The following is a 26,120-nucleotide window of genomic DNA, read 5'->3' on the forward strand; positions in this document are numbered from 1 at the left end:
TCGCTCGAGCCACACTCTCGCTTAGCTATTTGTCGGACGCAGGTTTGCCCAACGTAATCTAATTCAAATGCATTCCCTCAGCTCTGTGTTGCAATATGGTAAAATATAAGGTTTACACCCTAGTCCTGCGCTGCTTTAAAGCAGCGCAGGACTAGGGTCTTCCGCGACTTCCGCGGAAAAACGACTTCCGCGGCTTTGTATTATTAAAAAAGAACGCGACTTCGGGCCCTATAACGTAAAACTGTTCCAATGTGTTTTTATTCCAATCTCCTGACGTCAAGTTTGCGTAACCGCCGACGCAAGCATCGGGCGGTGACTAGCACGGTTGTCTGAAGAGACCAATCAAACGCTCTCCTCGCTTATAGGAGGTCACTTTTGTTTGCTTTAAAAATGAATAGCATTGCCTACAGTGAGCAGCTTGTTTTCTTTAATTGGCTGACAGGAGGCGAGGAACCCGCTCAAGGAAAGAGGGATTCGATGGGGCCGAGCCAGTTCACTGAAAATCGGTAAAGGTGCATTCACACGACAGGACGGAGAAGGAATTTTCGCAGTGGATGGCGCATCACGTGACGCGCGCGTCATCAAAACTTGCCGCCCTCGCCTTGTCCGGCCTCCTCCGCTCGCGGTCCGGATTAAAAATGCTCGCCGGTATTTCCATCCGTCCGTTTGGCGGTCGTTTGGCCTCAATGTAACTTAGTCAGCGTCAAATCTGCCAACATTGGACGGGTTGGCGTGGCTACGATGGCGTGTCGTCGGCTTGATGCATCCGTGGCTTGATGCCACGTGTGTTTTTCTTGTGCAGGAGTGTGCAGGAGTGACCGCATGTGCTTTTGTTGTGGTGCAGCGGGAAGGGCGAGTCATGGTTGCGCGCGCATTTCTATTTAGACCGTGCAGCCTGCGTGGCCTCAACATGAGTGAGGTGCAGAAGAAAATGCTAAGTGACGAAGCAACCGGTACTTTTTTTGCTCTTGTTGATGGATTCGCAGCGCTATTGAATATAGAGCTCGCCGATTATGCAAGCGCGCAGCTGCGTAACAGGCTATGGCAAGAGATCGCTCTCGAAATGGCTCAGAGGCATGCAGAATCAGCGCCTTACTCTGTCGGTGTGTATTATTAGCTATAACTTCATTTTTGGGATAATGACGTGCTGCGTAACCAAAAAATAAAGAAAGAGAGAGGGCAGGGTGCTCTGTCATTTCGGTGCTCAGCCCTGTCTCTCTTTTTTCTTCTTTTGTGGTCAGCAGCACGTTACCAGTTCAATGTGAACCATGTAGCCGAAACATATTTACTTCATTTTTGGGAATGCTCTTCTAGATTTGAACCATTTCGTTTTCTTCATCTGATTGAACCTCTGCAGAGTTTCTAAAAACGGTTTTCGCGAACAAACGCCGCACCTTCAGGAATTTTCACCCAGAGGAAAAGCATCATCTCCTACAATAACCGGGGGCATTTGAAGATCCGGCGAACTTGCCGCTTTTACGGTTTTGGGACGTCCCGCATTTTATTTCATCAATTGCTTTTCCCAGAGGTGTTGACTGCCAAATTCCGCCATCGCCTTGTGAACCAGGGGCGCCAATGTCCAAATAGCGAAAAATATAGTTCGCATCAACAAGCGCAAATAGCACTATGCGGAAGGTTTTATTGTAGTATAAATACAAAGAGCCTGAATATTTGGCTTGATGATGCACACATGCTTTCCATCTATCACACCAATACAATTGGGGAACTGCCAGTTTTCTTTGATGTCTTGCATGGCTCTAGACCACTCTCCGTCAGTCTTGGGGGTCTTCAAGAATTCGTCTTTCAGCTCCAGGTAGATTGCCACACATGTCTCTTTTATGAGCTGGTTGACAGTTGAGTGTCCTCCCTGAACTGTCTGCTTAAGGAGTAGTGCGTTTCTCCTAATAAAAAAAGAAAAACAAGAAATTGTTGGTTACGCTAAAAATTAACAAAGAAAGACAGAACTCCGCATTCGAATAAAATATGCACATCTGATATTCACACTGGAATCTGTGTAAAGCGGATCTCTTATACAGCTGCTATTTTCATGCTATGAAACTAAATTCCATACACACAGTTGTCTTTGTTTAACCATACTTCCAACATTCTTATGCAACATGCTTATACGATGTTCATGCGCCGTGCCGGTCAAAACAATTTAGTACTATTGATGCGCCTTAGCATTTGCTATATCTACGCCGCAATACACGAACTGTTCATTGCGAGAGGTAAGGGCATTCACGTCACAACGAAGATGTGTTTGTCATTGTACACACTACACAGAAATCTAGGACGCTAAAGAGTGGTTTGGTTCTTTTTTTTTTCGTTTTATTCCTGCGTCCACGGACTAACGGAAATAAGTGCACGCGCACATTACACGCGACGTGAAGCGCGCGCTTCCCAAGAGAGCGGCAGCAGTCACAGTCGAGAAAGCTGGGGGATGCCTTCGATTTAAATGTCAGCGCGCCTCATGAAAAGTGACACTTGGTACTTCAAATTGAAGCAAACGCTAGTGCTTACCTGCGGCGAGAAAGCGAAGAGTGATTTGAAGCCGTGTCTTCGCTGGCACAGATGATCTCACGATGGTTTCTTGCCGCTCGATTGTATGTTGAACGCGGGCCAGAAGTTCGAAAAACTGGGTGCTGCTGACGCGCAGTAGGCGCTTGTATTCGTCCGGATCACACTCGAGTAGATCTTCACAAAGCAAGCTCTGAACACAAAGCGTATTCTTCGATATCCGTGGTATCCTCCAGCATAATCGTTTTCTTTTTACAGCCTTCACCTAGCCGTCTTCACTCACTTCGAGTAGAACAGCCAACGCGGACAGACGCCGCCTCCGATAGCTGTCTATCTTGGAATGCGCACTCGTACCCAGCAATTTGGCAACGTGCGTGGCGTTGGCGCCGAGAGTAAGCACGCGGATTCCGCAAGCGGCGCTCCGGCTGTGGGAATGCGACCTGACTAGGCTGCACGGATTCAAGTGATGACGCCACTATTTTGTCCGCGGAGCAAGCGGGATTTTGCCCTCGCGTGTGCATCCACCTTAACCGGATGAAGAGGGTGGTGCCGGCGTCTGCGACTGGTCCGCTTTCCCTTACTTGGCTTGAGGCGGCTGGTCGAAAATAGCGGCGGCATGCAATGGAAAGTTAAGAATGCCGCTAAATAGGGTCCTTAGCAAAGAAATGTTGGGTGAACGAGGTCGTAAACGTGCCGAAAGTGCTTGAAAACGTTACACTACCACGCAAAAAGGTTTATTGCACGCAAATAAACCCATAATCTCCGGCCGGTGCGAGTAGCTATAGTGCCTGAACGATCGGCGGCAGCCATATTTTATTCCTTACGGAACGGGGCGGCCTGCAGCTATTCAGAAAAAAATTCAGTTTTGTTCGGCATATTAATGCATCTTTAACGCGTACAAGTCACTGACGTAGTCAGTTTTCACTGTTTTGTGACGTCGCGCGACAGGCAGGTGAAGTGGGTGCAGCCCAGAAACTTTTGGCCAGCAGCCGAGGGTTAATGGCTAAAAGGCGTCGAATCAGAAGTAACTATTTTTTTTTTTTGGTCCAAAGGTGCGTAATCAGTGCGTACGCGTCATATCAGATGGGGAGCTGTCGCGGTTTTCGTGATGTCGCGTGGTAGACAGGCGAAGTGAGGGTGGTTCAAAAAGTTTTTCACCAATCGCAGAGGGCGGATTGCAGAATTGGAATAGAAAAGTTTGGAATAGCTTTACGTTATAGTGCCCTTGGTTTACAGCAACGCCGGCCACAATAGGACGAAATGGCGGCGTGCGCATGGGCCTACCATCGTTCACGGTATGCGCACGATGTGATTTGCAGATGCAGCGCAAACCTCTCCTGTCTCTTGGGAGGAACCCGGGAGCGCTACGCCACCTGTCATCAGCCACGATCCAGGTAACATGACGACGTAGTCCGATTTGATTACTGCTACAGTTTTATTCATTAATGTAACGAAAGAAGACAGCAATTTCTGTTTTCGAAATTATTTCAATGTATTTTAGTTTTTTAACTTTCATCTGTGGCTAAAGCTTCTCCACTAGGAGTGCACAGAGAATGGTGGCAAATGAAAGTGTTCTTATGCTTTTAAAGACACACAGAGCAAATTTTAAACTGCTCGCCAATTGGCTGCCCCATATGCTATAGCTTCGCGACCAGCACTGTGATCTTTATCTTCTTTTAGAACTCAACCAAGCGTCCTTACTCGCGAGAGAAGTCATACCTGCAAGGCCCTGGAGGAAGACGACCAATGGCGTGCACACTTACGGTAACGTAGTGCTCATTCGCCTGCATCTCAACGCGCCTATCAGAGCAAGTGAGAACGCTTGAAAGGAATTACTGCCCTACTCGAGCGTTCTTGCATTTTTGATTATGCAAGAACGTGCTCATCTGCTGCGGCGGATGCTGAATATGCGTCATGTGTTGAGAAAATCAAAACAAATTTATTGCCAGTTTTCTTGATGAATGCAAAAATATCCTGTCGGGTGCAGTGGTCGACCGTCACGATGTGGGTGTCATGATATGGGTGTCACCCATATTTCTGAGCGCAGTGATGGTACTACAGCCCATTTCTAGATGCCATTTATTTCGGGTCTTGCATAGGCTTGAAGAAGAAAGAAAAAAACTGTTCGATAAGCGCACATATGACTGATTGGTCGCGTGATTTGTGCTGTTTAATCTTTTGGGGCAGGAGGGAACTCGACTTACCCGGCGTTAAACATTACAATGTCGCAATTGCCACTGTAGTGTGCGCTAAACCACACAAATTGTACGTATTTGCGTGTTCCAGTAAAATTCAGTTAGGATTTTTTATCGCTTAAGTTTAAGGTACCTAGGGACCGACAAAATGAAAATAAATTCTTACACGTAGAAAGAAACTTGTATGATGGCCAGATGAAAAAGCGAGAGAGTTTCGAATTTTCTGTTTAGAGTTTAAAAGAAATTCCCAGTGAAACTTACCAGAGGAAGTGAGTTTTGCGAGAAAAGCTTCTCGTCTAAAAGCAGGCAGCGAAGCGTGGCCCCAAATGTTTATTTACGGAGTGCGCCCGAGCTGCTGCATGATTGATGCAAGCGTGATTTGACGCCATGTGCAGTGGGCCCACTGGGCGTGTGCCAGCGGCCCGACTGTAGCCAGCCCGGCCGCGTCAAGTGCATCGACTGCGGCCTGGCATCCTATTGCAGCAGTCGCTGTCTGAAGGCGGACGCGGACAGGCACAGGCTTTCCTGCTACCGTGAGTGCTCTAGTTAGGCAAGAAAGAGCCCATCGCGAGAACACATGAGAGTTCGCCATGCAGCGGCGTACTATCTAATTATAGTAATAATATACTGATAATATATGCCCGTAATATCTAATAACCTAATATTATACGTTGCCCTTCGACATGAGTTGGCTGAATGTTTGCATATAAGGGCAGTAGACGCAATACCCGATTACGTTCATAACCCTACTGCATGTTTTCTCCACAGTACGCCCATGCGACGCAAGCAACCTTGCTAAACTGAGTACATGGGATGCATTCTGTCCAAGAAGTTAGTTGTACGGATACATTTACACTGCTTCACACTCTACCCGCTGTGTGGTTTCACAACTGCACAAGGGAGAACCGCACAAGCTGATGATTGACGAGCACGTGATTTAAACATTTATTAATATTGTGACGGGTCAGAAAAAGAAAACACGATGTAGGAGAGAAGAGGAGGTAGACCAAGGGCCTGGAGAAGCAATGACTGTTGTGACAAAATAGAGCCTTGACCTGCGTGGAATGCATTTCAGTGGCAAGCGGTGGGACTACCAAACACGCTTAGGTAGCGGAAGACATCTTCAAGAGAGGCTGACTCCTTGAAGCGTACGATCGCATGCAAGCGGACTGCAAAGTGGCTGTAATCCACGTGCCTGCTTTGCCTGTAAACTTGGAACGGAATGCTCAGAGCGTAGCGGGATCTCAGTGTGACGAGAAAACGGAGAGCGAGGAGAGAGCCCCGTGCGAGGTGGCGCATCAGAGCAAAGTTGCGCAGGGGAAGAAGCACTGAGGCGCGGGGTCGGTGTTCAGAGCGGCGGATCGACTCTGTGGTAGAAAAAGAGAAAGTGCGCGAAGAACCGTCGGTGCTGCTGCCACAAATGGCTACGGCTTTGTAGGTCTAAAACCGAAACTGTGTCTGCGTTCTACTTTCGTGAACCACGCATGAGGCACTGAAGCATCAAATCCAGTAAGAGTCGAGAAGGGAGCAATAATGACACGACCCCTGCGACATACGAGACTTCGGAACGCAAGCCCACAGTTACTGCGACGAACGCGGCTGAGCGAAGGTGGCAAGTCAGCGCAAGTGACAGTGTGCGTTTCATTGCAGAAATAACATTATGCATTCCTCCCCAAGATGGCTGCCGCCTGCGCTTGCAATTGCCTCATTACGCCAAGCAAGTCCTACAGGTATTCCCTAATACTGGCATTAGGGATCCAAGATTTAACTGAGCGTACGTGAAACATTAAAAACAGGATATTCGTACAAGTTTGTAAATGACGGAGTTGCTGCTTTTGCCTACGAAAAAGCCACCCACGGTGCTTCATGAACATGCCAAAGGAAATGCCGACGCACGAAACAAGATAACTAAAAAAGTTCAAAGGCTGCACAGCTAAGTCGGGCTCCTAAAGGAGCATTTGACCAAAAAGCAGCAAGAGAAGTTGGACGACAAACTGGCGCCCTGACCTCGCTTTTGCGATCGCCTGTGTAGAAACCGCCAATTCATTTATGTTTTTATCTTGACCGAGCCCCTTCTAGCTGCGTGTCCAATGCACTCTTTCAAGAATACTTGCAGCCAGTTGACGGACGCGCAGTTCGCTCCCAGTAATGTTCGTCGAGTTGTGTGTCTCGTCTAATTGGAGCATTGGAACGGCTCTGCTACGACGTCCAGAGCAAGCACCTTTCCTAAGCGTCCACTCGCTGACCGGGACGCGGTCAGCCCGAAGAGGAAGGCGCTTGGGGTCGGGACATATGAAGGAGAAAATAAAAGAGCAGGAAGACGCCGGGAGAAGCAATAGCACTAACCTCTGATTTGGTTAAATTAACTGAGAACACTGAACGCCCGTTTTGTAAAATATGTTGAGGACAAAAATTGGTTTAGTCCATGCTAAATTGGGCCAGGATATTTAACAGGGATGCCCATGTGGATTTAGAAGGCCGAAGAAAATTAGCTCGGCGCCATCGGCACGTTGCTGCTCCTGTTACTATGGGTAATTCAAAAGCTCACGATAGTGTAGAACATAAAATTTTGCTAAATAGACTAAGAAACCTAAAATTTCCAAATTATCTGGTGGCAGGCGCAGGTGAATTTTTAAACGGGAGGGAATTTTACTGTTCATTAGGAGGCTCGTCGTCGAGTACTTACAAGCTGTCACTTGGTTTTCCTCAAGGAGCTGTTACGTCATCTCGTATTATTTATTACTTTACTCAGTTTCATTCCATGTCATTGTGATGTTTATACGTATGTATACGAAGACGACGTAGCGTTCTTCACATCAGACATTCACGCACTATATAACGTTGAAAATGGCTAGAAGATATTAAGCGCTTCATAAATGTTAAGTGTTCAAGTTTAGTTTTTTATTCGAACAATCTCGTGAACATAGTGTTACGGTAGGATGAACGAAGGGAGGAAGAAGATCGCGAGCCGCTGGCTGCTGTGGGTTGTTGGTGGTCAGCCATCTTAACTACTCAGACTCATTTTGTATATGTATTGTAAATATAATCTTCTATACTCCCAACATCCCCGTAACATATTGGTGAGAGGTGCGGGGTACCACGACTGGAAACGGAGCTCCACAGTGGACGTCGCATGCCCGTCCGCACCATGAATGACGGTGAGCACGCGGGATCAACGTCGTTGCCGCCTCCTACGTCACCGTCGCATGCTACGTCGCTGTCACCTTCGGCTGTCGTTGTGCAACCTAAGGATCCTGGAACTTTCTGCGGGACCGATGGCGCCGACGTTGAAGAGTGGGTGGCCATGTACGAACGCGTGAGTGGAATCAACAGATGGGACCCTACACTTATGCTAGCTAACCTGTTGTTCTACCTAAGAGGCACGGCAAGGGTGTGGTACGAAAACCACGAAGAGGAGCTAACCAGCTGGGACCAATGCAAAGAGAAATTGACAGAGTTGTTTGGCACACCAGCCAGCCGTAATATTGCCGCAAAGCAGGAACTGGCCTCCCATGCCCAAACCCCCACAGAGTCCTATGTCTCGTACATACAGGACGTGCTGGCACTTTGTCGTAAGGCCGATCACGACATGACAGAAGCTGAGAAGGTCGGGCACGTGCTTAAGGGCATTGCTGACGACGCGTTTAATCTGCTAATGCGCAAAAGCTGCTCTGCAGTTGATGCAATCATTAAAGAGTGTCGACAATTCGAGCAGGCCAAAAGCCGACGCGTCTTGCAACCATTCGCCAGACTTCCCAATACTGCCGCAACGTCGACGTGTGAAGATCAACCCGCACAGCATCATGCGTCGCCATCAGAGGACGTCGTGCGAATCCTTAGACGTGAACTGGATGTGATGGCACCCGCACCTTTCTGTTCGCGTAGCCCTAATGCTGCCACATTTTCAGTTCCCCTCGTACAAGCCATTGTTCGCTAGGAACTTGAAAAGATTGGTTTACAGTCTGTGTGTGCTGTCGCCATTCCCAGAGCTAACGAACGTCCTTCTACTATTTTCGCTTCACCCCGGCGCTTCTCTCCGTGTTATCGCAATCAGACTGAGTGGAGAACTGCAGACGACCAGCCGATATGTTTCACCTGTCGCCGCATTGGTCATGTCGCCCGATACTGTCGGAACTCGTGGCCCTCAACACCTCGTACGCCGACCAAACTGAGCCGTTGTGATGGAAATACCCGCAAAGTTTCGCCCACCGCCAAGTCTAACAGCGTCGACAACTCTGCTCGGAGCACGTGGTACAGCCGCTCACCATCGTCGCGCGGACACCAGTCTCGTTCACCGCAAACACGTCGCCCATCTTCCCGTTCGCCGCAGCCATGTCGCATTAATACCCTGTGGCTTTTGGCCGTACCTTTTCGGAAAACTATGAAATGCAGCCCTCGGAGGTGGGGCTGCATTGCCGACTACAGCATCAAATCCTCTGTCTGTGCCCACAAGGAGAAGTGTAATTGACGTTAAAATAGATGGCGCATCTGTCCAAGCACTCGTCGACACCAGAGCCCACGTATCTGTGATGAATGCTAGCCTACGTAGACGCTTAAAAAAGGTCCTCACCCCAGCAGCTGCCCGAGTGCTTCGTATGGCCGACGGCGGCGTGCTGGTTGTTCTTGGAATGTGTATTGCGCGTTTAAGTATAGCCGGCCGCCCTACTTCTCTTCTCTTTGCTGCGATCGATAACTGCCCTCACGACGTTATCCTTGGATTGGACTTTTTATACACTCATTCTGCTCGCATCGACTGCGTGACCGGACTTCTTCAGTTAGAACTGCCTCAACTCGCCGATGCTCCGAGCACCGCCCCACCGCACTTGTGCTCGCTTGACGATGTGCATCTGTCACCCAAGGCAGTTACTACGTCACTTTGACCGCCTAGCCACAGGTTCCTGATTCTGAATATGTGCTTCGCCCCATCATCGACGTGCTTTTGAACCGGAACGTTGCTGTTCCACATGCGCTGGTCATGGTTACTAGTAACGACGTCGTTCTACCGCTTCTGAATTTCAGCCTGTGCCCTCAAGCGATTCCGGCTGGCATGTTCTTGGCAAGTGTTTCTAGTGGTTCCGAATTCAATATTGAGAGTCTGAATGCCGAGAGTGGTTTATTAGCACCAATTGCAACTCACAGCTCTGGTTCCTTAACAGAAGACTTCGCGAAAATGATTGCACCTCACCTCTGCACAGGCCACGGACAAACGTCTCCTGCTTGAATCGCACAGTGACGTCTTTGATTTCGGTGACAGGCCTTTAGACCAAACATCTGTTGTTGAGCACCGTATAAACACTGGAGACACGAATCCTATTCGTCGGCGTCCCTATCGTGTATTGCATGCTGAACGTCGGGTAATCCAATCAGAAGTGGACAAAATGCTCCGCAAAGGGGTCATCGAGCCATGAGCCAGTCATTGGGCTTCACCTGTCGTCCTTGTGAAAAAGAAAAATGGTACCTGGCGTTCTTGCGTCGATTATCGCCACTTAAACAAGATCACGCGAAAAGAGGTCTACCCACTACCACGCATCGATGACACCTTGGACTGCTTGCACGGAGCTAAATACTTCTCGTCCATCGATCTTCGATCCGGCTACCGCCAGATTTCATTTGATGAAATGGACCGCGAGAAGACGTCCTTAATCGCGCCGGATGGCTTATATCAGTTCAACGTCATGCCCTTTAGCCTATGCAATGCTCCTGCGACATTTGAACGTATGATGGACTCTCTTCTGCGAGGCTACAAATGGACCACCTGTCTCTGTTACCTTGACGACGTTATTGTTTTTTCTCCCACGTTCGGCAGCTACCTTACCCGACTCGCTGCCATTCTTGCGGTCTTCCGAAAAGCCGGCCTCCAACGGAACTCCACGAAATGTCAATTCGGGCACCGTCAGATTATCATGTTGGGACACCTCATTGACGCATCCGGTGTCCAACCAGATCCGGAAAAAGTTCGCGCCGTACGCAGTTTCTCTGTGCCACGTTCTGGTTCTGACGTGTGCTGCTTCGCCGGCATGTGTTCTTACTTCCGCCGTTTCGTTAAAAACTTCGCCGACGTTGCTCGGCCCTTGACAGATCTTCTATAGAAGAACACGCCATTATCTTGGGGCCCGGAGCAGGCTTGCGCGTTCGCCGCTCTCATCGGATTTCTGACCACCCCTCCCATACTTGCCCACTTTGATCCATCTGCATCGAGCGAATTCCACACTGACACAAGCGGCCATGGCATCGGCCCTGTTCTCGCCCAGCAAGAGAATGGTACCGAGTACGCGATAGCTTACGCCAGCCTCATATTGTCACCTGCCGAGAGACGTTACTCCATCACAGAGCGGGAGTGCTTGGCTTTAGTTTGGGCTGTCGCCAAGTTCCGGCCATATTTGTACGGCCGCACTTTTTCGGTTGTTACAGACCACCACACACTCTGCTGGCTGTCTTCCCTCCAGGACCCAACAGGATGGCATGGTCGTTGGGCTTTGCGGCTCCAGGAATTTTCGTTTGTTGTCAACTATAAGTGGGGACGTCTGCAAAAGGACGCTGACTGCCTCTCTCGTCACCCCGTGGATCCCCCTAATCCTGCTGCGCATGATCCGGTGACCTGCGTGGTGGCTTTTACTGACATGACCAACATGCGCGCTGAACCACAACGCGACCAATCCTTACAGTCCATCATCGCCGGAGTGCAATCTGGCAGCCCTGTCGCCACGGGCCGCATGCTCGTTCTGCATGACGGCATCCTCTACCACCGCAATATCAACCCTGGCGGCCCTGAGTTGCTCCTTGTCCTTCCTCGTTATCTGCGATCCATCGCTCTCGAACAACTTCACGATGCTCCGACGGTGGGACACCTTGGCGTTTTGCGTGCATACGACCGCGTACGACGCCGGTTATTCTGGGCGGGTCTCTTCCACTCCGTGCGACGTTATGTCGCAACTTGCGAATTGTGTCAGTGCCGGAAAAAACCTCCCCTGCAACCTGTCATACGACTCCATCGAATTGAAGTTCCCTCTGAACCGTTCTTTTGCGCAGGCCTTGACCTGCTTGGCCCTTTTCCGACGACGACTAGAGGGAATAAATGGATTGTCGTTGCTACTGATTACGCGACACGCTACGCGATAGCAAAGGCGTTGCCGACTAGTTGCGCAACAGACGTTGCCGATTTTCTCCTCCACGACGTCATTCTTCACCATGGGGCACCTCGACAGTTACTTACAGACCGTGGCCGTTCGTTCTTGTCTCGAGTTGTCAACAACCTCCTCCGCTCTTGTGCCACTGAGCACAAGCTGTCCACCGCCTACCACCCACAAACGAACGGTCTTAAGGAACGTCTCAAACACACAATCACAGAGATGCCGTCGATGCATGTCTCCAACGATCACCACGACTGGGACGCCACGCTGGCCCACTTGACGTTCGCGTATAACTCATCCCGACATGACACCACAGGACATTCACCCTTTTATCTTTTGTATGGTCGCGACCCCACATTGCCGTTTGACACCATCCTCCTTTCTGTGCCACGTGTTGCAACTGAGTAGGCTCGCGAAGTCATCGATCGCGCTCACATGGCACGTCTAGTCGCCCGATATCGTTTGTTAGCCTCGCAGCATGTACAAAAAGAGCGTTATGACCGGTGCCATCGCGATGCTAAGTTCGCGCCAGGTGCTTGGGTGCTCCTTTGATCACCATGTCGTTGGGTCAGCCTCTCCCAGAAGCGTCTTTCTTGCTACGCAGGGCCTTATGAAGTCCTACGCCAAGTTATCCACGTAAATTACGAGATTTCGACGCTACACAATGATGCATCCTCAAGTCAGACGCCTGTTGACGTCGTCCACATTTCACGGCTGAAGCCATACTTCGCTCGCAATTATTCGCCTACCGTGCGCCGAGACGGCGCTTCACCACCCGGCGGTCCTGTTACGGAAGGATGAACGAAGAGAGGAAGAAGATCGCGAGACGCTGGCTGCTGCGTGTTGTTGGTGATCAGCCATCCTAACAACTCAGACTCATTTTGTATATATATTGTAAATATAATCTTCTATACTCCCAACATCCCCGTAACAATATCATTTCGTTATCGCCTCGAAAATATGCGTAAAGTGTATTTAGTCAAGTATCTGTAATTTACGACGTCTCCCTTGGCTGGCGTGGGCATATTGATTATATAGCTAATGAAGGATTAAGAGTGGTTAGAATGTTATGGAAACTATGCAAACGTCCATTAAGAATGTGGAGAGACCTGCTTTTGATTATTTACAAAATGTAGATACGCTCTATTTTAGATTTTGAATGTTTGCTATAGTCTGGTGCAGCAGCTTATAAATTTCAGCCTGTTGTCCTAATGGAAAGGGAGGCTCTTCGGCTCTGGTGTGGATTATCAAAAGTTGTTGCTAATAACGTACTATAACGTAACGCGCAACACGGAGTACGGTTACAATCTCTCTTGTGCAGATTTCGTTTGTTAACGGTTCAAACATTTTTAAATATGTACGAAGCGCTAATCAGAAGATGATAAACCATTTTTATTTTCCAGTCGGCTGTTATTTCTTGGAGTTCAGGGGCGAAGATTTTTTACGCCACAGGTAATCCTCGTACAGAACCTGGTTGCACCTTGGAATGTACGCATTATGGGATACCAATTAATGGCGGTGCGCGAGAATCACTCGAGGTAATTTTGGTGATATCTATCCCCGTAATGTTAAACATTTTTCCAAACAAACAAACAAGCAAACAAGCAAACAAACAAACAAACAAACAAACAAGCAAGCAAGCAAGCAAGCAAGGAGGCAAGCAGGCAGGCAGGCAGGCAGGCAGGCAGGCAGGCAGGCAGGCAGGCAGGCAGCAAGCAAGCAAGCAAGCAAGTATACGAAAAAACTAACAACAATACGACTGTTGTAATAGAGTCGTGATCTGACTGGAGTGCCCGTTGCAGTTTTTCATGTTAGCATTCTTTTAGGTCTGTGGCACATTTGAAATCGTTAGGCACTTCGTATAACGACTCGCATGGCACGGGAGGCTAAGCGGCCGGTTGTGTCCCTGAAAAGGCCTGTAATGCCCGCTCCACCGCAGAGAATACAGTATTTGAGTGACCTTGTTTTCGATCATGTTTAAAAGGGAAAATTCAGTGTCATAACGCGAGAACCGCTCAGTGCTCGCTTTATAGAGTTTAGATTGACACCAAAGAGAGTGCGATGTTCGCATATGTAACTTCCTTATGTGTGTGACTGTGAGAGCGAAAATGCTTCGCAGCTTCTATTTTCAGCGATGATTTGGTATTCCACGAAAGGAACGAAAATTAGGTTCTCTGAAAAGGAAGTTTACAGTAATTCTACAAAGGCAAGAATAACTTGGCAACTATAATAACTTGGAAATTATTATGTAACCTTATTTAGAAGAATTGATAAGAAGGATTCTGAATGATATCCTACATAGGCAGCAATTTGTTTCGTGTTTATGCTCGCGCGAGGTTACTCGTATTTTTTTTATTGTTCTACTTAATGAAGCACGCCCAGAATGGAACGAAACAAGCGAATGCAATTGACCGGCTTCGTTTCTGTGTGCGATAAGCGCATACGCAGCTTAGTCCGTTCCTCTGAGACGGGCAGCTATATTGTGGTTTCTATTCTGTAGGCCCGCCCTGGCGAACATGACAGCGCCTGCGCACCGCTCCAAGGATGCGCCTCCGGAAGGTCTCGAGCAGCCCCGCGTTTATGGCTAGGAAGAGAAGCCATATCATCGGAAAGAAAAAAAGATAAAAATGTATGTACACCGTTCTTACTAACGGGGAATGAATATCTTGCAGTGCGGGGATACTTATAAAAGGGCCCTAAGGAGAAATACTAACTTAGGTTACACTGGTGCAAGCTATGGAAACCCAGCGCAATTTGGCATCTAACCGAAACAAAGCTGTCATGCTTTGTTTAGGCGTCTTTTTCCGAAGGTAACGCAATGCCACATTGAAAGTTGCACGAAAAGTTCAGCATTGAAAGTGCGCATGAGGGTCCTAGATTGAAATGTAGAAGCCGCAAGTTGAAAGCCCATGTATTTATTTATTTATTGCACATTACGGTGTTTTTTAATGTACAAGTGCTGTCTCCAAATATACAAGAGGTTTTCTTCTTAGAATTCATGAAAGTGAATTCTTTACCCGAGCAGTACTATGCGCAGGGTTTCCACGGGGACAACTCAAGAGTTCAAAGAGGCGGACGAAATGACGAGGCCAATACAAGGAGGCGCAACCATGGCAGACAAGGGCGCCTCCTCGTCTTCCCTCAAAAGGGCGGTGCATGCTGGAGTAGTGCGAGACGGCGTGCTGTGGCACACGTACTGCATCCAACCCGCGAGCAAGGACGTGGTCGATTGCACCCCCACTGCCAGACGCTGTAGCAAAACTGGTCTGGGTTCGTGTCGAGAGCACACATGAACTGAATATGTTGCCTGGGTTTGCCGCTGAAATTCCGTGATAAATATCTCGAATTAGGTGCGATTTTCAAGACTTTTTGGAAATTATGGTTCATTAAAGGGTCCCTCACCAGGCCCCATAGCAAATTTTGGTTATGCACTGGAAGTTTTTACGTGTCCTCTAGAGAACCTTCTGCCACAAAAAAATTTCAAATCGGCTCATTAATAGCCGACATAGAAATACTTCAGTATGGTGAACATATGATTTCAGTAGGCGGGCTTCACTGCCAAGCAAGACGCCCTGTCCACTCGCTCCGTCTAGCCTCCACAAACAAAATTCCTTCCCTGCGTTCTCCCATACCGGACCTCGAGGATCGCGTGACGGATACGTCACAGGCCCCGCCTTGATTTTTTTTCTCCTCGCTTTATTTTTTTCGGCGCAATGCACTTCCGCTGACGGCGTCGCGCGCGAGCTGTTTCGTTGGCGCAGCGCACGATTTTGTGTGCTGTGCACAATCCCCCATCGTGGGTAGGACCCACACGTGTCACAGGCTACAGCAACAAGAACAACAAGGACACGACTAGCGGTATAATTCAGTGCTACACAAATACTGAGGCAGAACAAGCGGATCGCAGAGCATGGTCACGCGCCGGAACATGGTAGAAAATGGCATAGTTTCGGTATCTGCGCACGTGACCGCACGACCGTGAGAACAAGCAGACGAAACGGAAGTACATCTCTCTTGCTTCGGTGCGAAGTAAAGCAAAAAACACGCAGACATTCCGTTTGTGTTTTATTATTTTTCTAAACTTCAATTCGTCGATTCAAGCAACAGATCGCACAGATAACAGATGTTGTCTTGAATAATTCTCGAAGTCACGTGTCACCACGAGTGACGTCACACTGTGGGCTCGAGTACGTAGGCGCAGGGACACGACTACGTCATCCTCCGCCTTGGAGCGCTGCGGCCGCGAGAAGAAGGAAAAACCTCGTTCAGTTTGAAATTTCAGATTTTCCCGCGGGGCGTAGCGATGTAAGACTTTGCAGACATGATCGTTATCACGCAATGCATGCTCTGCGCTTGTCAGCTCAATATGGCCAGACGTGATGAGGGGCCCTTTAAAATGTGATTGCCTTCAAGCTCACCACATAAACAAGTGCCCGAAGGCACTAATAAAAAAGTTAATTATTTTTGTTAATTAGCCTTCTGAAGCTTGCATTATTAGCAGAAAGGTATGTCCGATTCGTCTAGGAACGCGTCTCCAAAAGGGTCACTTATGCTGGGCTTATAGCCTTTATATATATAAAAAAAAACATATGTATTGCAAAGAAACAAAAACACTCTGTAGAGTGTAATAATTGAATGGCCACCTGAAATTTTGTTCTGAATTCCGAATGAGTACAGCATACGTAATCAAGCTTCCGGTTAGTCATTTGGCCACTACCAAATAGATTAAGACTTCTGATGCGAACATGGCGTTGCATAGCATGTGAATATTCATGCGTGTCAATAAGGTCGTGATATGATGGAGTCAAAGGCGACCTTGAGCACGACCAACGCTAAAACTTGAAAATGTCAGTTTTAAATTCCTCATCCACTATTGTCCATTTATAATATTCTCGGCCAGAACTGTCGTAGATTCGGTAGGGACTTTCCTACCTACAATTGTCTCGGTATTGACAGGACTCGCTATGATTAAAATAATGTAGACACCGGCACCAATCGAAACTGACAACGCTCACCCGTTCACTAGCATCGCGATACTCATAATATATGTTAGCCAAGAATCCGGTTTTACTAACAGGAACCTTTTGTTCTGGGCCAACTCCGATTAAACACACTTAAACGCAGAAATGCTTTCATGAAAGAGCCGTTCGACCAATTTGCATGAAATTTGTTCCACTGGAGCGAGAAAATTATATTCTTGTTGCTAACAAGAATTTTAATTTAAGGTCTGGTTTACAAAAATTCCTAAAAATTGGGAAGCTTCAAAAATTGAAGCACGAAGATTCCAAATCTAACGCTGCACGAAAAACTCATATCGCTGTTCTGTAAACTGAACACTGGTCTTAAACTGGCATCCGGCACCAGGCCGCATATTTTAAACGGAGCTCCTCGCGGGCCGCAACGGGAGGAAGGGGTTTTGCAAATATAGCCGCAAGAACAGCAGTGCCCTAAAACATGGCGCAAAGCCCTGTACAAAAAAAAAAGCACTCTAGAAGTCCTTAATTTGCACTGATTCACACTCTGCAGCCTTTACAGACGATGGATTGATGCCTGGCAACGCTTCACTGTGACCAAGGCACGAATGTCCGTGCTAAATCCGGTGCTGACGCAATCCTTATGACGGAACGCAGATGTGCGCCTCTTGGCCACAGCAACGAATTATTCACGTTCGTCAAAGAAAGAGATGCTCACACCAATATGTGCTCCCACACATGGCGGAGATCCTCGCATATTCCACTAGGACTACGCCGGCCGCACCTGAAAGCTCTGCTGGCTGCGCATTTGAGACCCCTGTATGAAAGAATTCCAAGCGGACAAATTTTATACATGAATCGACAGCTTACGTAAAATTATTATTACGTTTATGAGGGTATTGTAAAAGCCCTACTCACCAATGAGTGTTATATTTCAGGGTGGTGTATAATACATCAATTTTGTCCGCTTTACATGTCCTAATAGGCAGTTTAGAGAAGTGATAGCATTACTTATTACTGACTTAGAGTTGAAAACGTCGTACCTGAGTTTTGTCGATCTTGCAATTTTTAACAATTTTGCAAAATATGACGATCTAAATAAAAAAAATTCCGTTAATAATAAAATAGATTTTAAGTTTTTCTTTTAAATGTAACAAACTTTATCGAAATCGGTGCAGTGGTTGGTGAGAAAAATGATTTCTCCGTTCCATGCACTTGGATATATATACAGGAGCTCGCTGGCTCTAGCTTAACGTAGCAATGTTCTTGAAGCCGATCTGAAGTGGCCGTAACACTGTGTGTCAAGTCTCGATGTGCTGTGTCGACAACTGTCCGTGCTTGCCGGTCTAGTGTGGCGCTTTCCCGCCAGGTCGGTCTCATCTTTCGGGAACTGTATATTCCTCAAATGCCGATGTAGTACACTTCACTGAGAGGAATGAGTTATTCCATATTTCTTGAATACCTGCCTTGAACCTGCATTTATTAATATTTGGTCATATATCATGTATGAAAATGGCGATGACTGACAATGTTGAGTCAGCAGGACGAAAAAAACTGCCACTTTTCGAAAACAGACTTGGATATTGGCGCCTCTCTGTCACTGTTCCAGAGTCTAGCAGAGTTCATCGTGAGACGATTTTTTTTTTCATTCAGTCAAAGAAACCGGTCACCAACTTGCAAGTATGTTACTTGCATGGGTACTGTACAAAAAAAAAGCTACCATGTTACGTACGTTATATTCATCGTTCATCTATTGATTTCTACGTCAGGCATATTCATAATAATCCAGCCAAGTGGCCCAAGTCAAATAAATTCCACCAGGCATATGTCCAATCTCAGAAAAACCCCTTCCTGCATTTTTCGTCTTACCTTAGCTGCTGCAATAACACTGCTGCTGTTATTCAATATACAGTTTTTGCAGTTCAAGTGAATCGCTCGTAACATTTGCTGCGTTATTATCAAATGCCTTTTGCTGGCTTGCGTATTTCACCTGCCAATGGTAGTGCAGTTAAGTCCAAATCATCCAAATTTATGCAGACGGCCACGCTACCTTAAGCTTTGCCAGCTCAAGTCATTAACCAATGAGCCTTAAGTGACGAGGGCATCGACGGTAGTCACCGACGACACTGGCAATAATTGCCAGAAGACTACTATATTCCTGCAAGCCTTCGATGACAAATCGCTCATCACGGCGGCCAATTCGTTGGTAGCGGCCAATATCATGGTCATGCGTCTACAAGGTTACTCCTGCCATTTATTGGTGGTTTATTTGTTGATCTTCAGTGAAATGGCGCAAACCACTATGGGAGAAAGCCCAAGAATCGGGTCAAAAATAGTGAAATTATTTTCAGGAACGTAATATGAAACGAAACAAATAATTGCGGCCCAATTAACCTATAGTTTCGTTTTATCGTTTGGTTTTCACTCGTTGCTGCCAGTGCGGATTTGCACGACTATCAAAGGAAAGAGACAAATAGTATGTACTAGCTGTTGCCTTGTGCCACATGAAGACCCGAGGTTGTATTGGGCATCAGTTGTTCGGCATCGTTTATGTACAGGTGGGCAGAATACTGGCTCCTCACCAATAGTTTTTGTAGGAACTCGCTCACCAATACTCACTCGCTTGTCACTCGCATGTCTCTTTCATTCACTCTAATACCGGAACCCATACTCGCGCACAGTACACTCAAAGTCACCGTCACTAAGTTTCGTTGTGATAGTCGGCACCCGGACCTGTTGATCATACTCACGTCTACTCACTCTATATGTGACGCCTGTACTGCTCTGCATATGAGTCGGTGTACTGAGTGAGTGTGCCTGTGCAGGTCTGCGGACCGACCAGGTATGCGTCACCCATTTTCATCCGGGCCCTGGATACTCTGTGTAGCGAACTCGTGGCGCCAACGCGCTGCTCACTTGTGGGCTCAGCGGCCTTCTGCGGGCGCCGAGAAACCGCTCGAGGCCCTGTGGTTTCCACGAAGGTGCTCTGCGCAGCTATCTGTGCATTTAACCACCAGAAACAATACTGCAGTGGTGTATATAGATACAAAACCGATATTCGATAAACATAAGCGGATTCAGGAGCACGAGGCCGCGGGCTCGATTCCTATATGGCGCTTTGTGATCACATAACATGTGAGATGCTTAAGGACGCCAGGCACCAAAATTTAGAACAACCTGAACGACACATTTTGCGCGTTCCCGCGATGGATTAGAGACACTCGCAAGCGAACACGTATTTAAAAATAAATTATTTTCAAGTATACACTACTGTATTTACCCGCCGTGGTTGCTCAGTGGCTATGGTGTTGGGCTGCTGAGCACGTGGTCGCGGGATCGAATCCCGGCCACGGCGGCCGCATTTCGATAGGGGCGAAATGCGAAAACACCCGTGTACTTAGATTTAGGTGCACGTTAAAGAACCCCAGGTGGTCGAAATTTCCGGAGTCCTCCACTACGGCGTGCCTCATAATCAGAAAGTGGTTTTGGCACGTAAAACTTCATAATTAAAAAACTACTGTATTTAATATTCAAAAGGCAAAGAAAGAGAATGACTTTCTAGCACTCGTAATTTCAACATAATATAAATTAACTAAGTAGCTGAATCATCGGTGACTAACCACGAGTTAACTCTTGAGACGTTTTTTATTCGAAAATATGCAAACCAAGTTTATTGCCTTATATAAGGCACACAAGTGGTGTTTTACAAACCGGAGTACCAAACTGCAGCGGGGTCAGTTATTAAGCACGCAACAGTAGTTAATAGACAAGCCTCTATTGAGAATAAAATGGCTGGAATATAACAAAAATGTAACGGTAGTACAAGTTAACACGAAGTGCTGGTGCAGATAGGAAGCGATAAAACATCAGAAAATATAAATACAGAAATTCGGGACTTTTACTACCAAAGCGAAAGTACAAAGTCCGGGTGAATGCTCAGCCGTCAGGCTGTCCACTGCATTCAAAGCCGCGAAGCATTTTCGATCCGTATTTGCTGTGCTATGGATTTTTCTTGCTTGAGAAGTCTGCTTTATTTGGAGAGCGACAACCCATCAGTGCCAGACGTAAACAGAGTCAGAGCAGTTGCCGTGTATCGCGCCACAGCGGCTGTCCTTTCGGCCAGAAACAATGGTTCATTCAAGGCGCCGTACTTCTTTTCATCTTGCATTCACGGGTGCGCCACGTAGAAGGGGCCCGACCGTAACAACATAAGACGCCAGCGGCCGCAAATACGAAGGAACAAAAAAAATCTTTCCTAGTTCATTTAGCACTGTTCCGTCCTTGGGCACTGTTTCAGCTGTCGTCAGAAGGCTGGCCCAGTATAGCTACGAGCCGTCTTGTTGGCGACGGCGGCGACGTCCAGCGGCGGCTGGGAGCAGCATGCTCTAGCCCGCTTGTTCCCGAGTGACCAGGCCCAACCAAATCAGGGGCCATAGATATAGTGCTCATTTTGTGACCCACTCCGGGTTACAAAAAATAGTGCCAATTTCGACGAATATAAATTCAATCAAACCTGGTAACTGGAAATTGGGAAATTAAAAATTGCCTAAAATAGACATTAAAGCCCGGTTCGCTTTTCTGAGCTTGCGCACGGCTGACTGTCGTTTTCCTTTGCGGACCTCGCCAGCCACATATTTTCCTACAAAAGTTACTACAAGGAACTCTGGCGCTAGTGTCTGTGCGAGCTGCAAGATGGTGGTTAAGCCTGCTGGGAGTCCATTCTGGACATTCAGCCATTTTCTTCGAGGCGTCACGTAGGCGCGATGCGTACAAACAGGCGCTGATCGCCCCATTTTGCTTTCGTTACGTGATGCTAACGTGACGTTTCTCCTAAGAAGCTGAAATGGAGGCAATGAACCTAACGTTCCTGATAATGGAAAACAGTCTTCCTCCTCAGTAAAAATAAAGCGGCTACCTCAAAGCCGAGGTTTAGTCCGCCAAAAAGCGTCTCTCGCTTTCGTCGTCTGCTGCGTACAAGCCATTGTCCGCTTCATCAGCCAGTGTGTGTGTCTCCTAGAAGCGGACGATGAGTGAAACGAGAACAAGGTGAAAGCAGGAGCCTTTGCTCATCACCTTGAATGTCCATGTCCCGCCTTCCCCGTGTTTTCCCTAGAAGCGGAGTGAGTCATCGTATATTGGCGCAAGCGCATTTATTTTCTACCTTGTGGCAGCATAAGCGAGCAACCATGTGGTGATGAGCGCACGTTCTAGGCCACGTTATCGCTACCTCGTGAAATGCAAGTGACTTAGCCCGGCTCGGCTGGCTGAGAAGCGGACGAATATAATCGATAGCGTTGCCCGCGCCACAGGAAGTCGCTTACGCGACGCAAGCGCCGGGGCTGCCATCTCTTGTTCGCTTCGCTGCTTATTCGCACCGCGTGGGGAAACTTGAAGGCGCCGCCTTGCGTACATTTCTTTAATTGCGATAATTTTATGGACACTGCAGGTGTATTTCTGCCATTGCCGTCGCCGCGATGTTCCGTATAAAGTTCAAGGGCGATAAGATTGTTGCCGCGCGCCGTATGCTGTATGTGCGAGCGAAAGTGTGCGAGGATATGCCGGATGGCGATTCCATCTCGCGCGCGCATGGGTGGAAAGCAGGGAGAAAGCGCGCCGCCTTCCGTTTCGCACAAAGGACCAGGGGTGGGGTGGACGGGGTGCGTTTTACTCCGGCTGCTGCTGCTGCTTATATGGTGCGGCCGCGCGGACCCTATTTTGCAAGTTATCTGCGATGAGTGCAAAGTCTAGGTGCACCGGGGACTCATAGCTTCGTGTGCACTGCGTTCTCGCCGCTTAACTCGCGTTGCAGCGAGAGGCAGCACGAAGGTCAATTCACTAGCCGCTGCTGCCGTTCTTGCTCACCCCAGCGTTTTGACAGCGAGTGCCGACGCACATCGAGTGAAATCTGTTTATGTTTGCCTGTGCGAGCGGGACACCATGCTTGCTAATTTAGTAAGCGAATATTTATAAGTTTATACGGCCGATAAAGCTACTATTCTTACTTCGTATAGGTGTCTTCTAATTTACTATTGCGATCGATGCTTGGACTTTAGGGCGAAACTGCGACCTTTTTATAAATTAGAAAGCCGCTGTTGTCATAACCTCTGATGATGTGAAAAAACATTAATCGTGATTACAATACGAAGGCAGCAGTGAAAAGTGAAACACATCGCAGGAGGTTTGTAGTGCTCAACCAATATTATTTTCAAATAAACGCTTTTTATAAGGAAATTATGCCCCAAAACACAAATGCCAACACCAACCGAAAGCGATGCAAATGCTACGAGCACGCGCTATGCACAAAAGATTTTCATGGCCCTACACGACAAGGAAAATGCGGTGATATGCATGCCTCTCGGGCGCCATTGCCTATCGCCGCTCATTTGTATGATTCTCGCGGCTCGTCCCACCCCTAATTATGCCGAAACATATTGGCAATGGCGGCCCAGGGCCACGTCACGAAAACGCCAGATTGACGTTTACGAAACAGCCCTTCCTGAGAGGATTGCTTGAGCCAATCAGCAAGCTGACATGGCGGCTACTATTGGACCGTCGCCACATATTCGCGAAATTGCAGATGCATTAGACAGGGTTCTGTACACTACTGTTCACTCTTTTTTTGAAGCGCTAACGTCGCAATATAGCCGCCAAGGAGTAGGAACAAATATTCGTCGATAAAGTTTGCAGTTCCATGTCACGCTTCGTCATCTTGATGAAAACGCACAATTGCATTTTGTAAAGCTTCCCTTTCCTGGCGCAAATTTCAAAACACGTGACCTCTTGAAGGCCAATGATAGAGTCAACATGCCTGATTATGGCGGCCGAGCAGCGGCCATGCGTGTCGAGAATAGAGACCCCAGTAGAGAAAGTTACAGTACGTGCCAGGTGGGCCCACTCTGGGCACGCAGCCAGGTGTCGCTAGCTACGCGCCTCTGCTGTAAACCTGTATATCATTTTGCCCCTTTGACTTCTGCAAGACAAGCTCTTTTTTTCTATGCTTCGCTAGCATGCCTGACACGGAGTGTTCCTGCCAAAGGGGGCGAAGTGACCCGAAGCGCAGCGCAGTGCAGGGGATGGGGGGCTAGGTAGTGGCCGCTTTAGCGGCCGCACACTAACACGCTGTTATTGCGAATTCATTCTAGTGTAAAATATATCCATTTGAAAACTAAACTGTAGTGTTCATGGCTGGGCGGAGATACCATGTGGCACAAACTGTAAAGGCGGCCTAGCAGCTGATGGCAGTATACATGAATTTGCCTGTAAACTTTGCTGTGGTTTCAAATGGCTTATGGCTTCGCAAATTAGTCATATTCAACAAAATATTCCATTATATATTGAGCAAGTCGCAATGATTGTGAATGTGCGCAGAATCCTATTGCTTCGTGCGTTTAGAAAACTACAATGGCTTAGAAATATAGAAATATAAACCGCAATATATGAGAGAGAGATAACTTATTAGAGGAAAAGCAATGACGTCCGTCTGACCTATAGTACGGTCTGGCCTGTTACGCTGCAGAAAAGGAAGAGGGGACAAAAGAAGCAGCAATTTCGCCCGAAGGGCGAAGCATCGATTGCGATAGCAAATTGGCAGACGGCTATACGAAGTAAGGATAGCATTTTCGTCGGTCGTATAAACTCGTAAACGTTCGCTTACGAACTGAATTAACAATCATGTTGTCACGCGCGCACAGACAAACATAAACACATCTTACTTGACGATCATGGACATTCGCTGTCCTGGCGTGAGCAAGAGCGCCAGCAGCGGCGAGCGAAGTGGCCTTCGTGCTCTGTATAGTTTCAAAGCGAACTAAGCGGTGAGAACGCAGCCCACACGAATCTATGATCCCTTGGCGCACCTAGACTCTGCACTCATCACAGATCGCTTTCAGTATAGGGTCCGCTCCATACGCAGCAGCTGCCAGAGAAAAGCACCACCTCCCTCCACTACCCTGGTGCCTTGTGCGCTACGGAAGACGACGCGCTTCCTGCCCGCTTTCATCCCTTGCGCGCGCGAGGTTAAGCCGCCATTGTCGGCTCACCTCGACGGCGACAGCAGAAATGCGCCTGTAGTGTCCAGTTGCTACCATGGGGTCGTGCATTGCGGGCAAAATAATGCTTTCCACAATGCTTGCCGGCCAATGCCCGCCGGCATAGAAGGTATAGCGTCTTCCACTGTGACGCGCAGAGAGGGCAGTCGAAAAACAGATGTAGGGTCTCAGACACTTAGCAGCGCTCACAGTTAGGGCTGGATCCGTATGGACGATAAGATGGGCGTAGCGTCGAGTGAATGCGAATTTAGTGAAGAATGCTTGCTTTGGCTTTGCTTGATTTTAGCCGGGAGAGTCCTGCCAGACTATTTCTTGCAGGCGCATGTACCGATGGTCTGTTTGAATCCAGTAAGCTATGTGCAACCTCGCATGAGCGAAGACAACATCAACGTAAACAAAGAGTTGACATCGTTTCGCGGGTACGGTATATTTATGTCGACGGCTCTGGAAACAGCGGTTCTTGCTTCAACTAGCTCGTTGCCGGTGAAGCCACAGTATCCAGGTGCTCATCCGCAGGTAATTGAGTGATCGTTCCTCTCCCAAAGATCGAATAGCCGTACGTGCCTAACACATAATATTGGCTCGAGAAAGAATCAATGGCGTGCAGTGCTGATTTTGCCTTAGAAAGTTGCGTCTATTTACGTGCTGTCAGTCAGGGCAAAACGGATAGCTTCCCGTATTGCAACAAGTTCTGTAGCTGCTAAAGACAACTTGGTCCAATTTGTATTATCCGGATGTGCCCAGCTGAGAGTTCACATGCCTGGGCCTCTGAGACCATGAGCACGAAGATTGCACAAATCAATGAAGCAAACCCGCCATGCATTCTCCTGGTAGCTGAACAATCGCAGTGTAAAAATTGCCTAATTTATTTCTAATGGGAAGGCTGTTGCCCGCAGGCCTAGAGAACTGCGAGTGGCCGCTGTAGTGACGCCTGCTACATACAACGTCGTTCGCGTAATCAGAGACCACGGAGGCCGGATTCCGCTTGTGGCGATGGAAGGGAATAAACGCATGGGAGCACGTTAAAGATTGCACCCAACCTGTGGTTAACAATTATTCGGAGCACTCCACTAAGGCAGTTCTCGTTACCACTATAAGGCCTCTCCTCCTATTATTAACTGTGACAGGATGGATAAGTAAAGATCATGTCACAGAATCGTAGCTACAAGAAGAAATCCCTCCGTAAAAAAAAGAAAATGTTCAGGAACAACGAACATGTTACAACCTATGCCAATCGATGTTTTCGAGAAGTGGCAA

At 47.9% G+C, this 26,120-nt stretch overlaps 1 protein-coding gene across 2 annotated transcripts in view; it reads left to right on the top strand.

Moving 5' to 3' along the window:
- Nucleotides 1-15,478, top strand: part of LOC139054396 (uncharacterized) — a 157,084-nt gene extending 141,606 nt beyond the window's left edge. Inside the window, exons 8-12 of one of the 2 annotated variants that reach the window (XM_070531331.1) lie at nucleotides 3,837-3,911; nucleotides 4,198-4,281; nucleotides 5,108-5,245; nucleotides 14,343-14,471; nucleotides 14,868-15,478. In XM_070531331.1, the coding sequence (XP_070387432.1) occupies nucleotides 3,837-3,911; nucleotides 4,198-4,281; nucleotides 5,108-5,245; nucleotides 14,343-14,362 (317 nt within the window). In that variant the 3' untranslated portion in view covers nucleotides 14,363-14,471; nucleotides 14,868-15,478. The remainder of the gene's footprint in view (nucleotides 1-3,836; nucleotides 3,912-4,197; nucleotides 4,282-5,107; nucleotides 5,246-14,342; nucleotides 14,472-14,867) is intronic. The other variant, XM_070531330.1, reaches the window with a different exon arrangement.
- The last annotated feature ends 10,642 nt before the right edge of the window (nucleotides 15,479-26,120 follow it).

This window comes from Dermacentor albipictus, chromosome 1, assembly GCF_038994185.2.
Source record: "Dermacentor albipictus isolate Rhodes 1998 colony chromosome 1, USDA_Dalb.pri_finalv2, whole genome shotgun sequence".
In the NCBI taxonomy this organism is placed as follows: Eukaryota; Metazoa; Arthropoda; class Arachnida; order Ixodida; family Ixodidae; genus Dermacentor; species Dermacentor albipictus.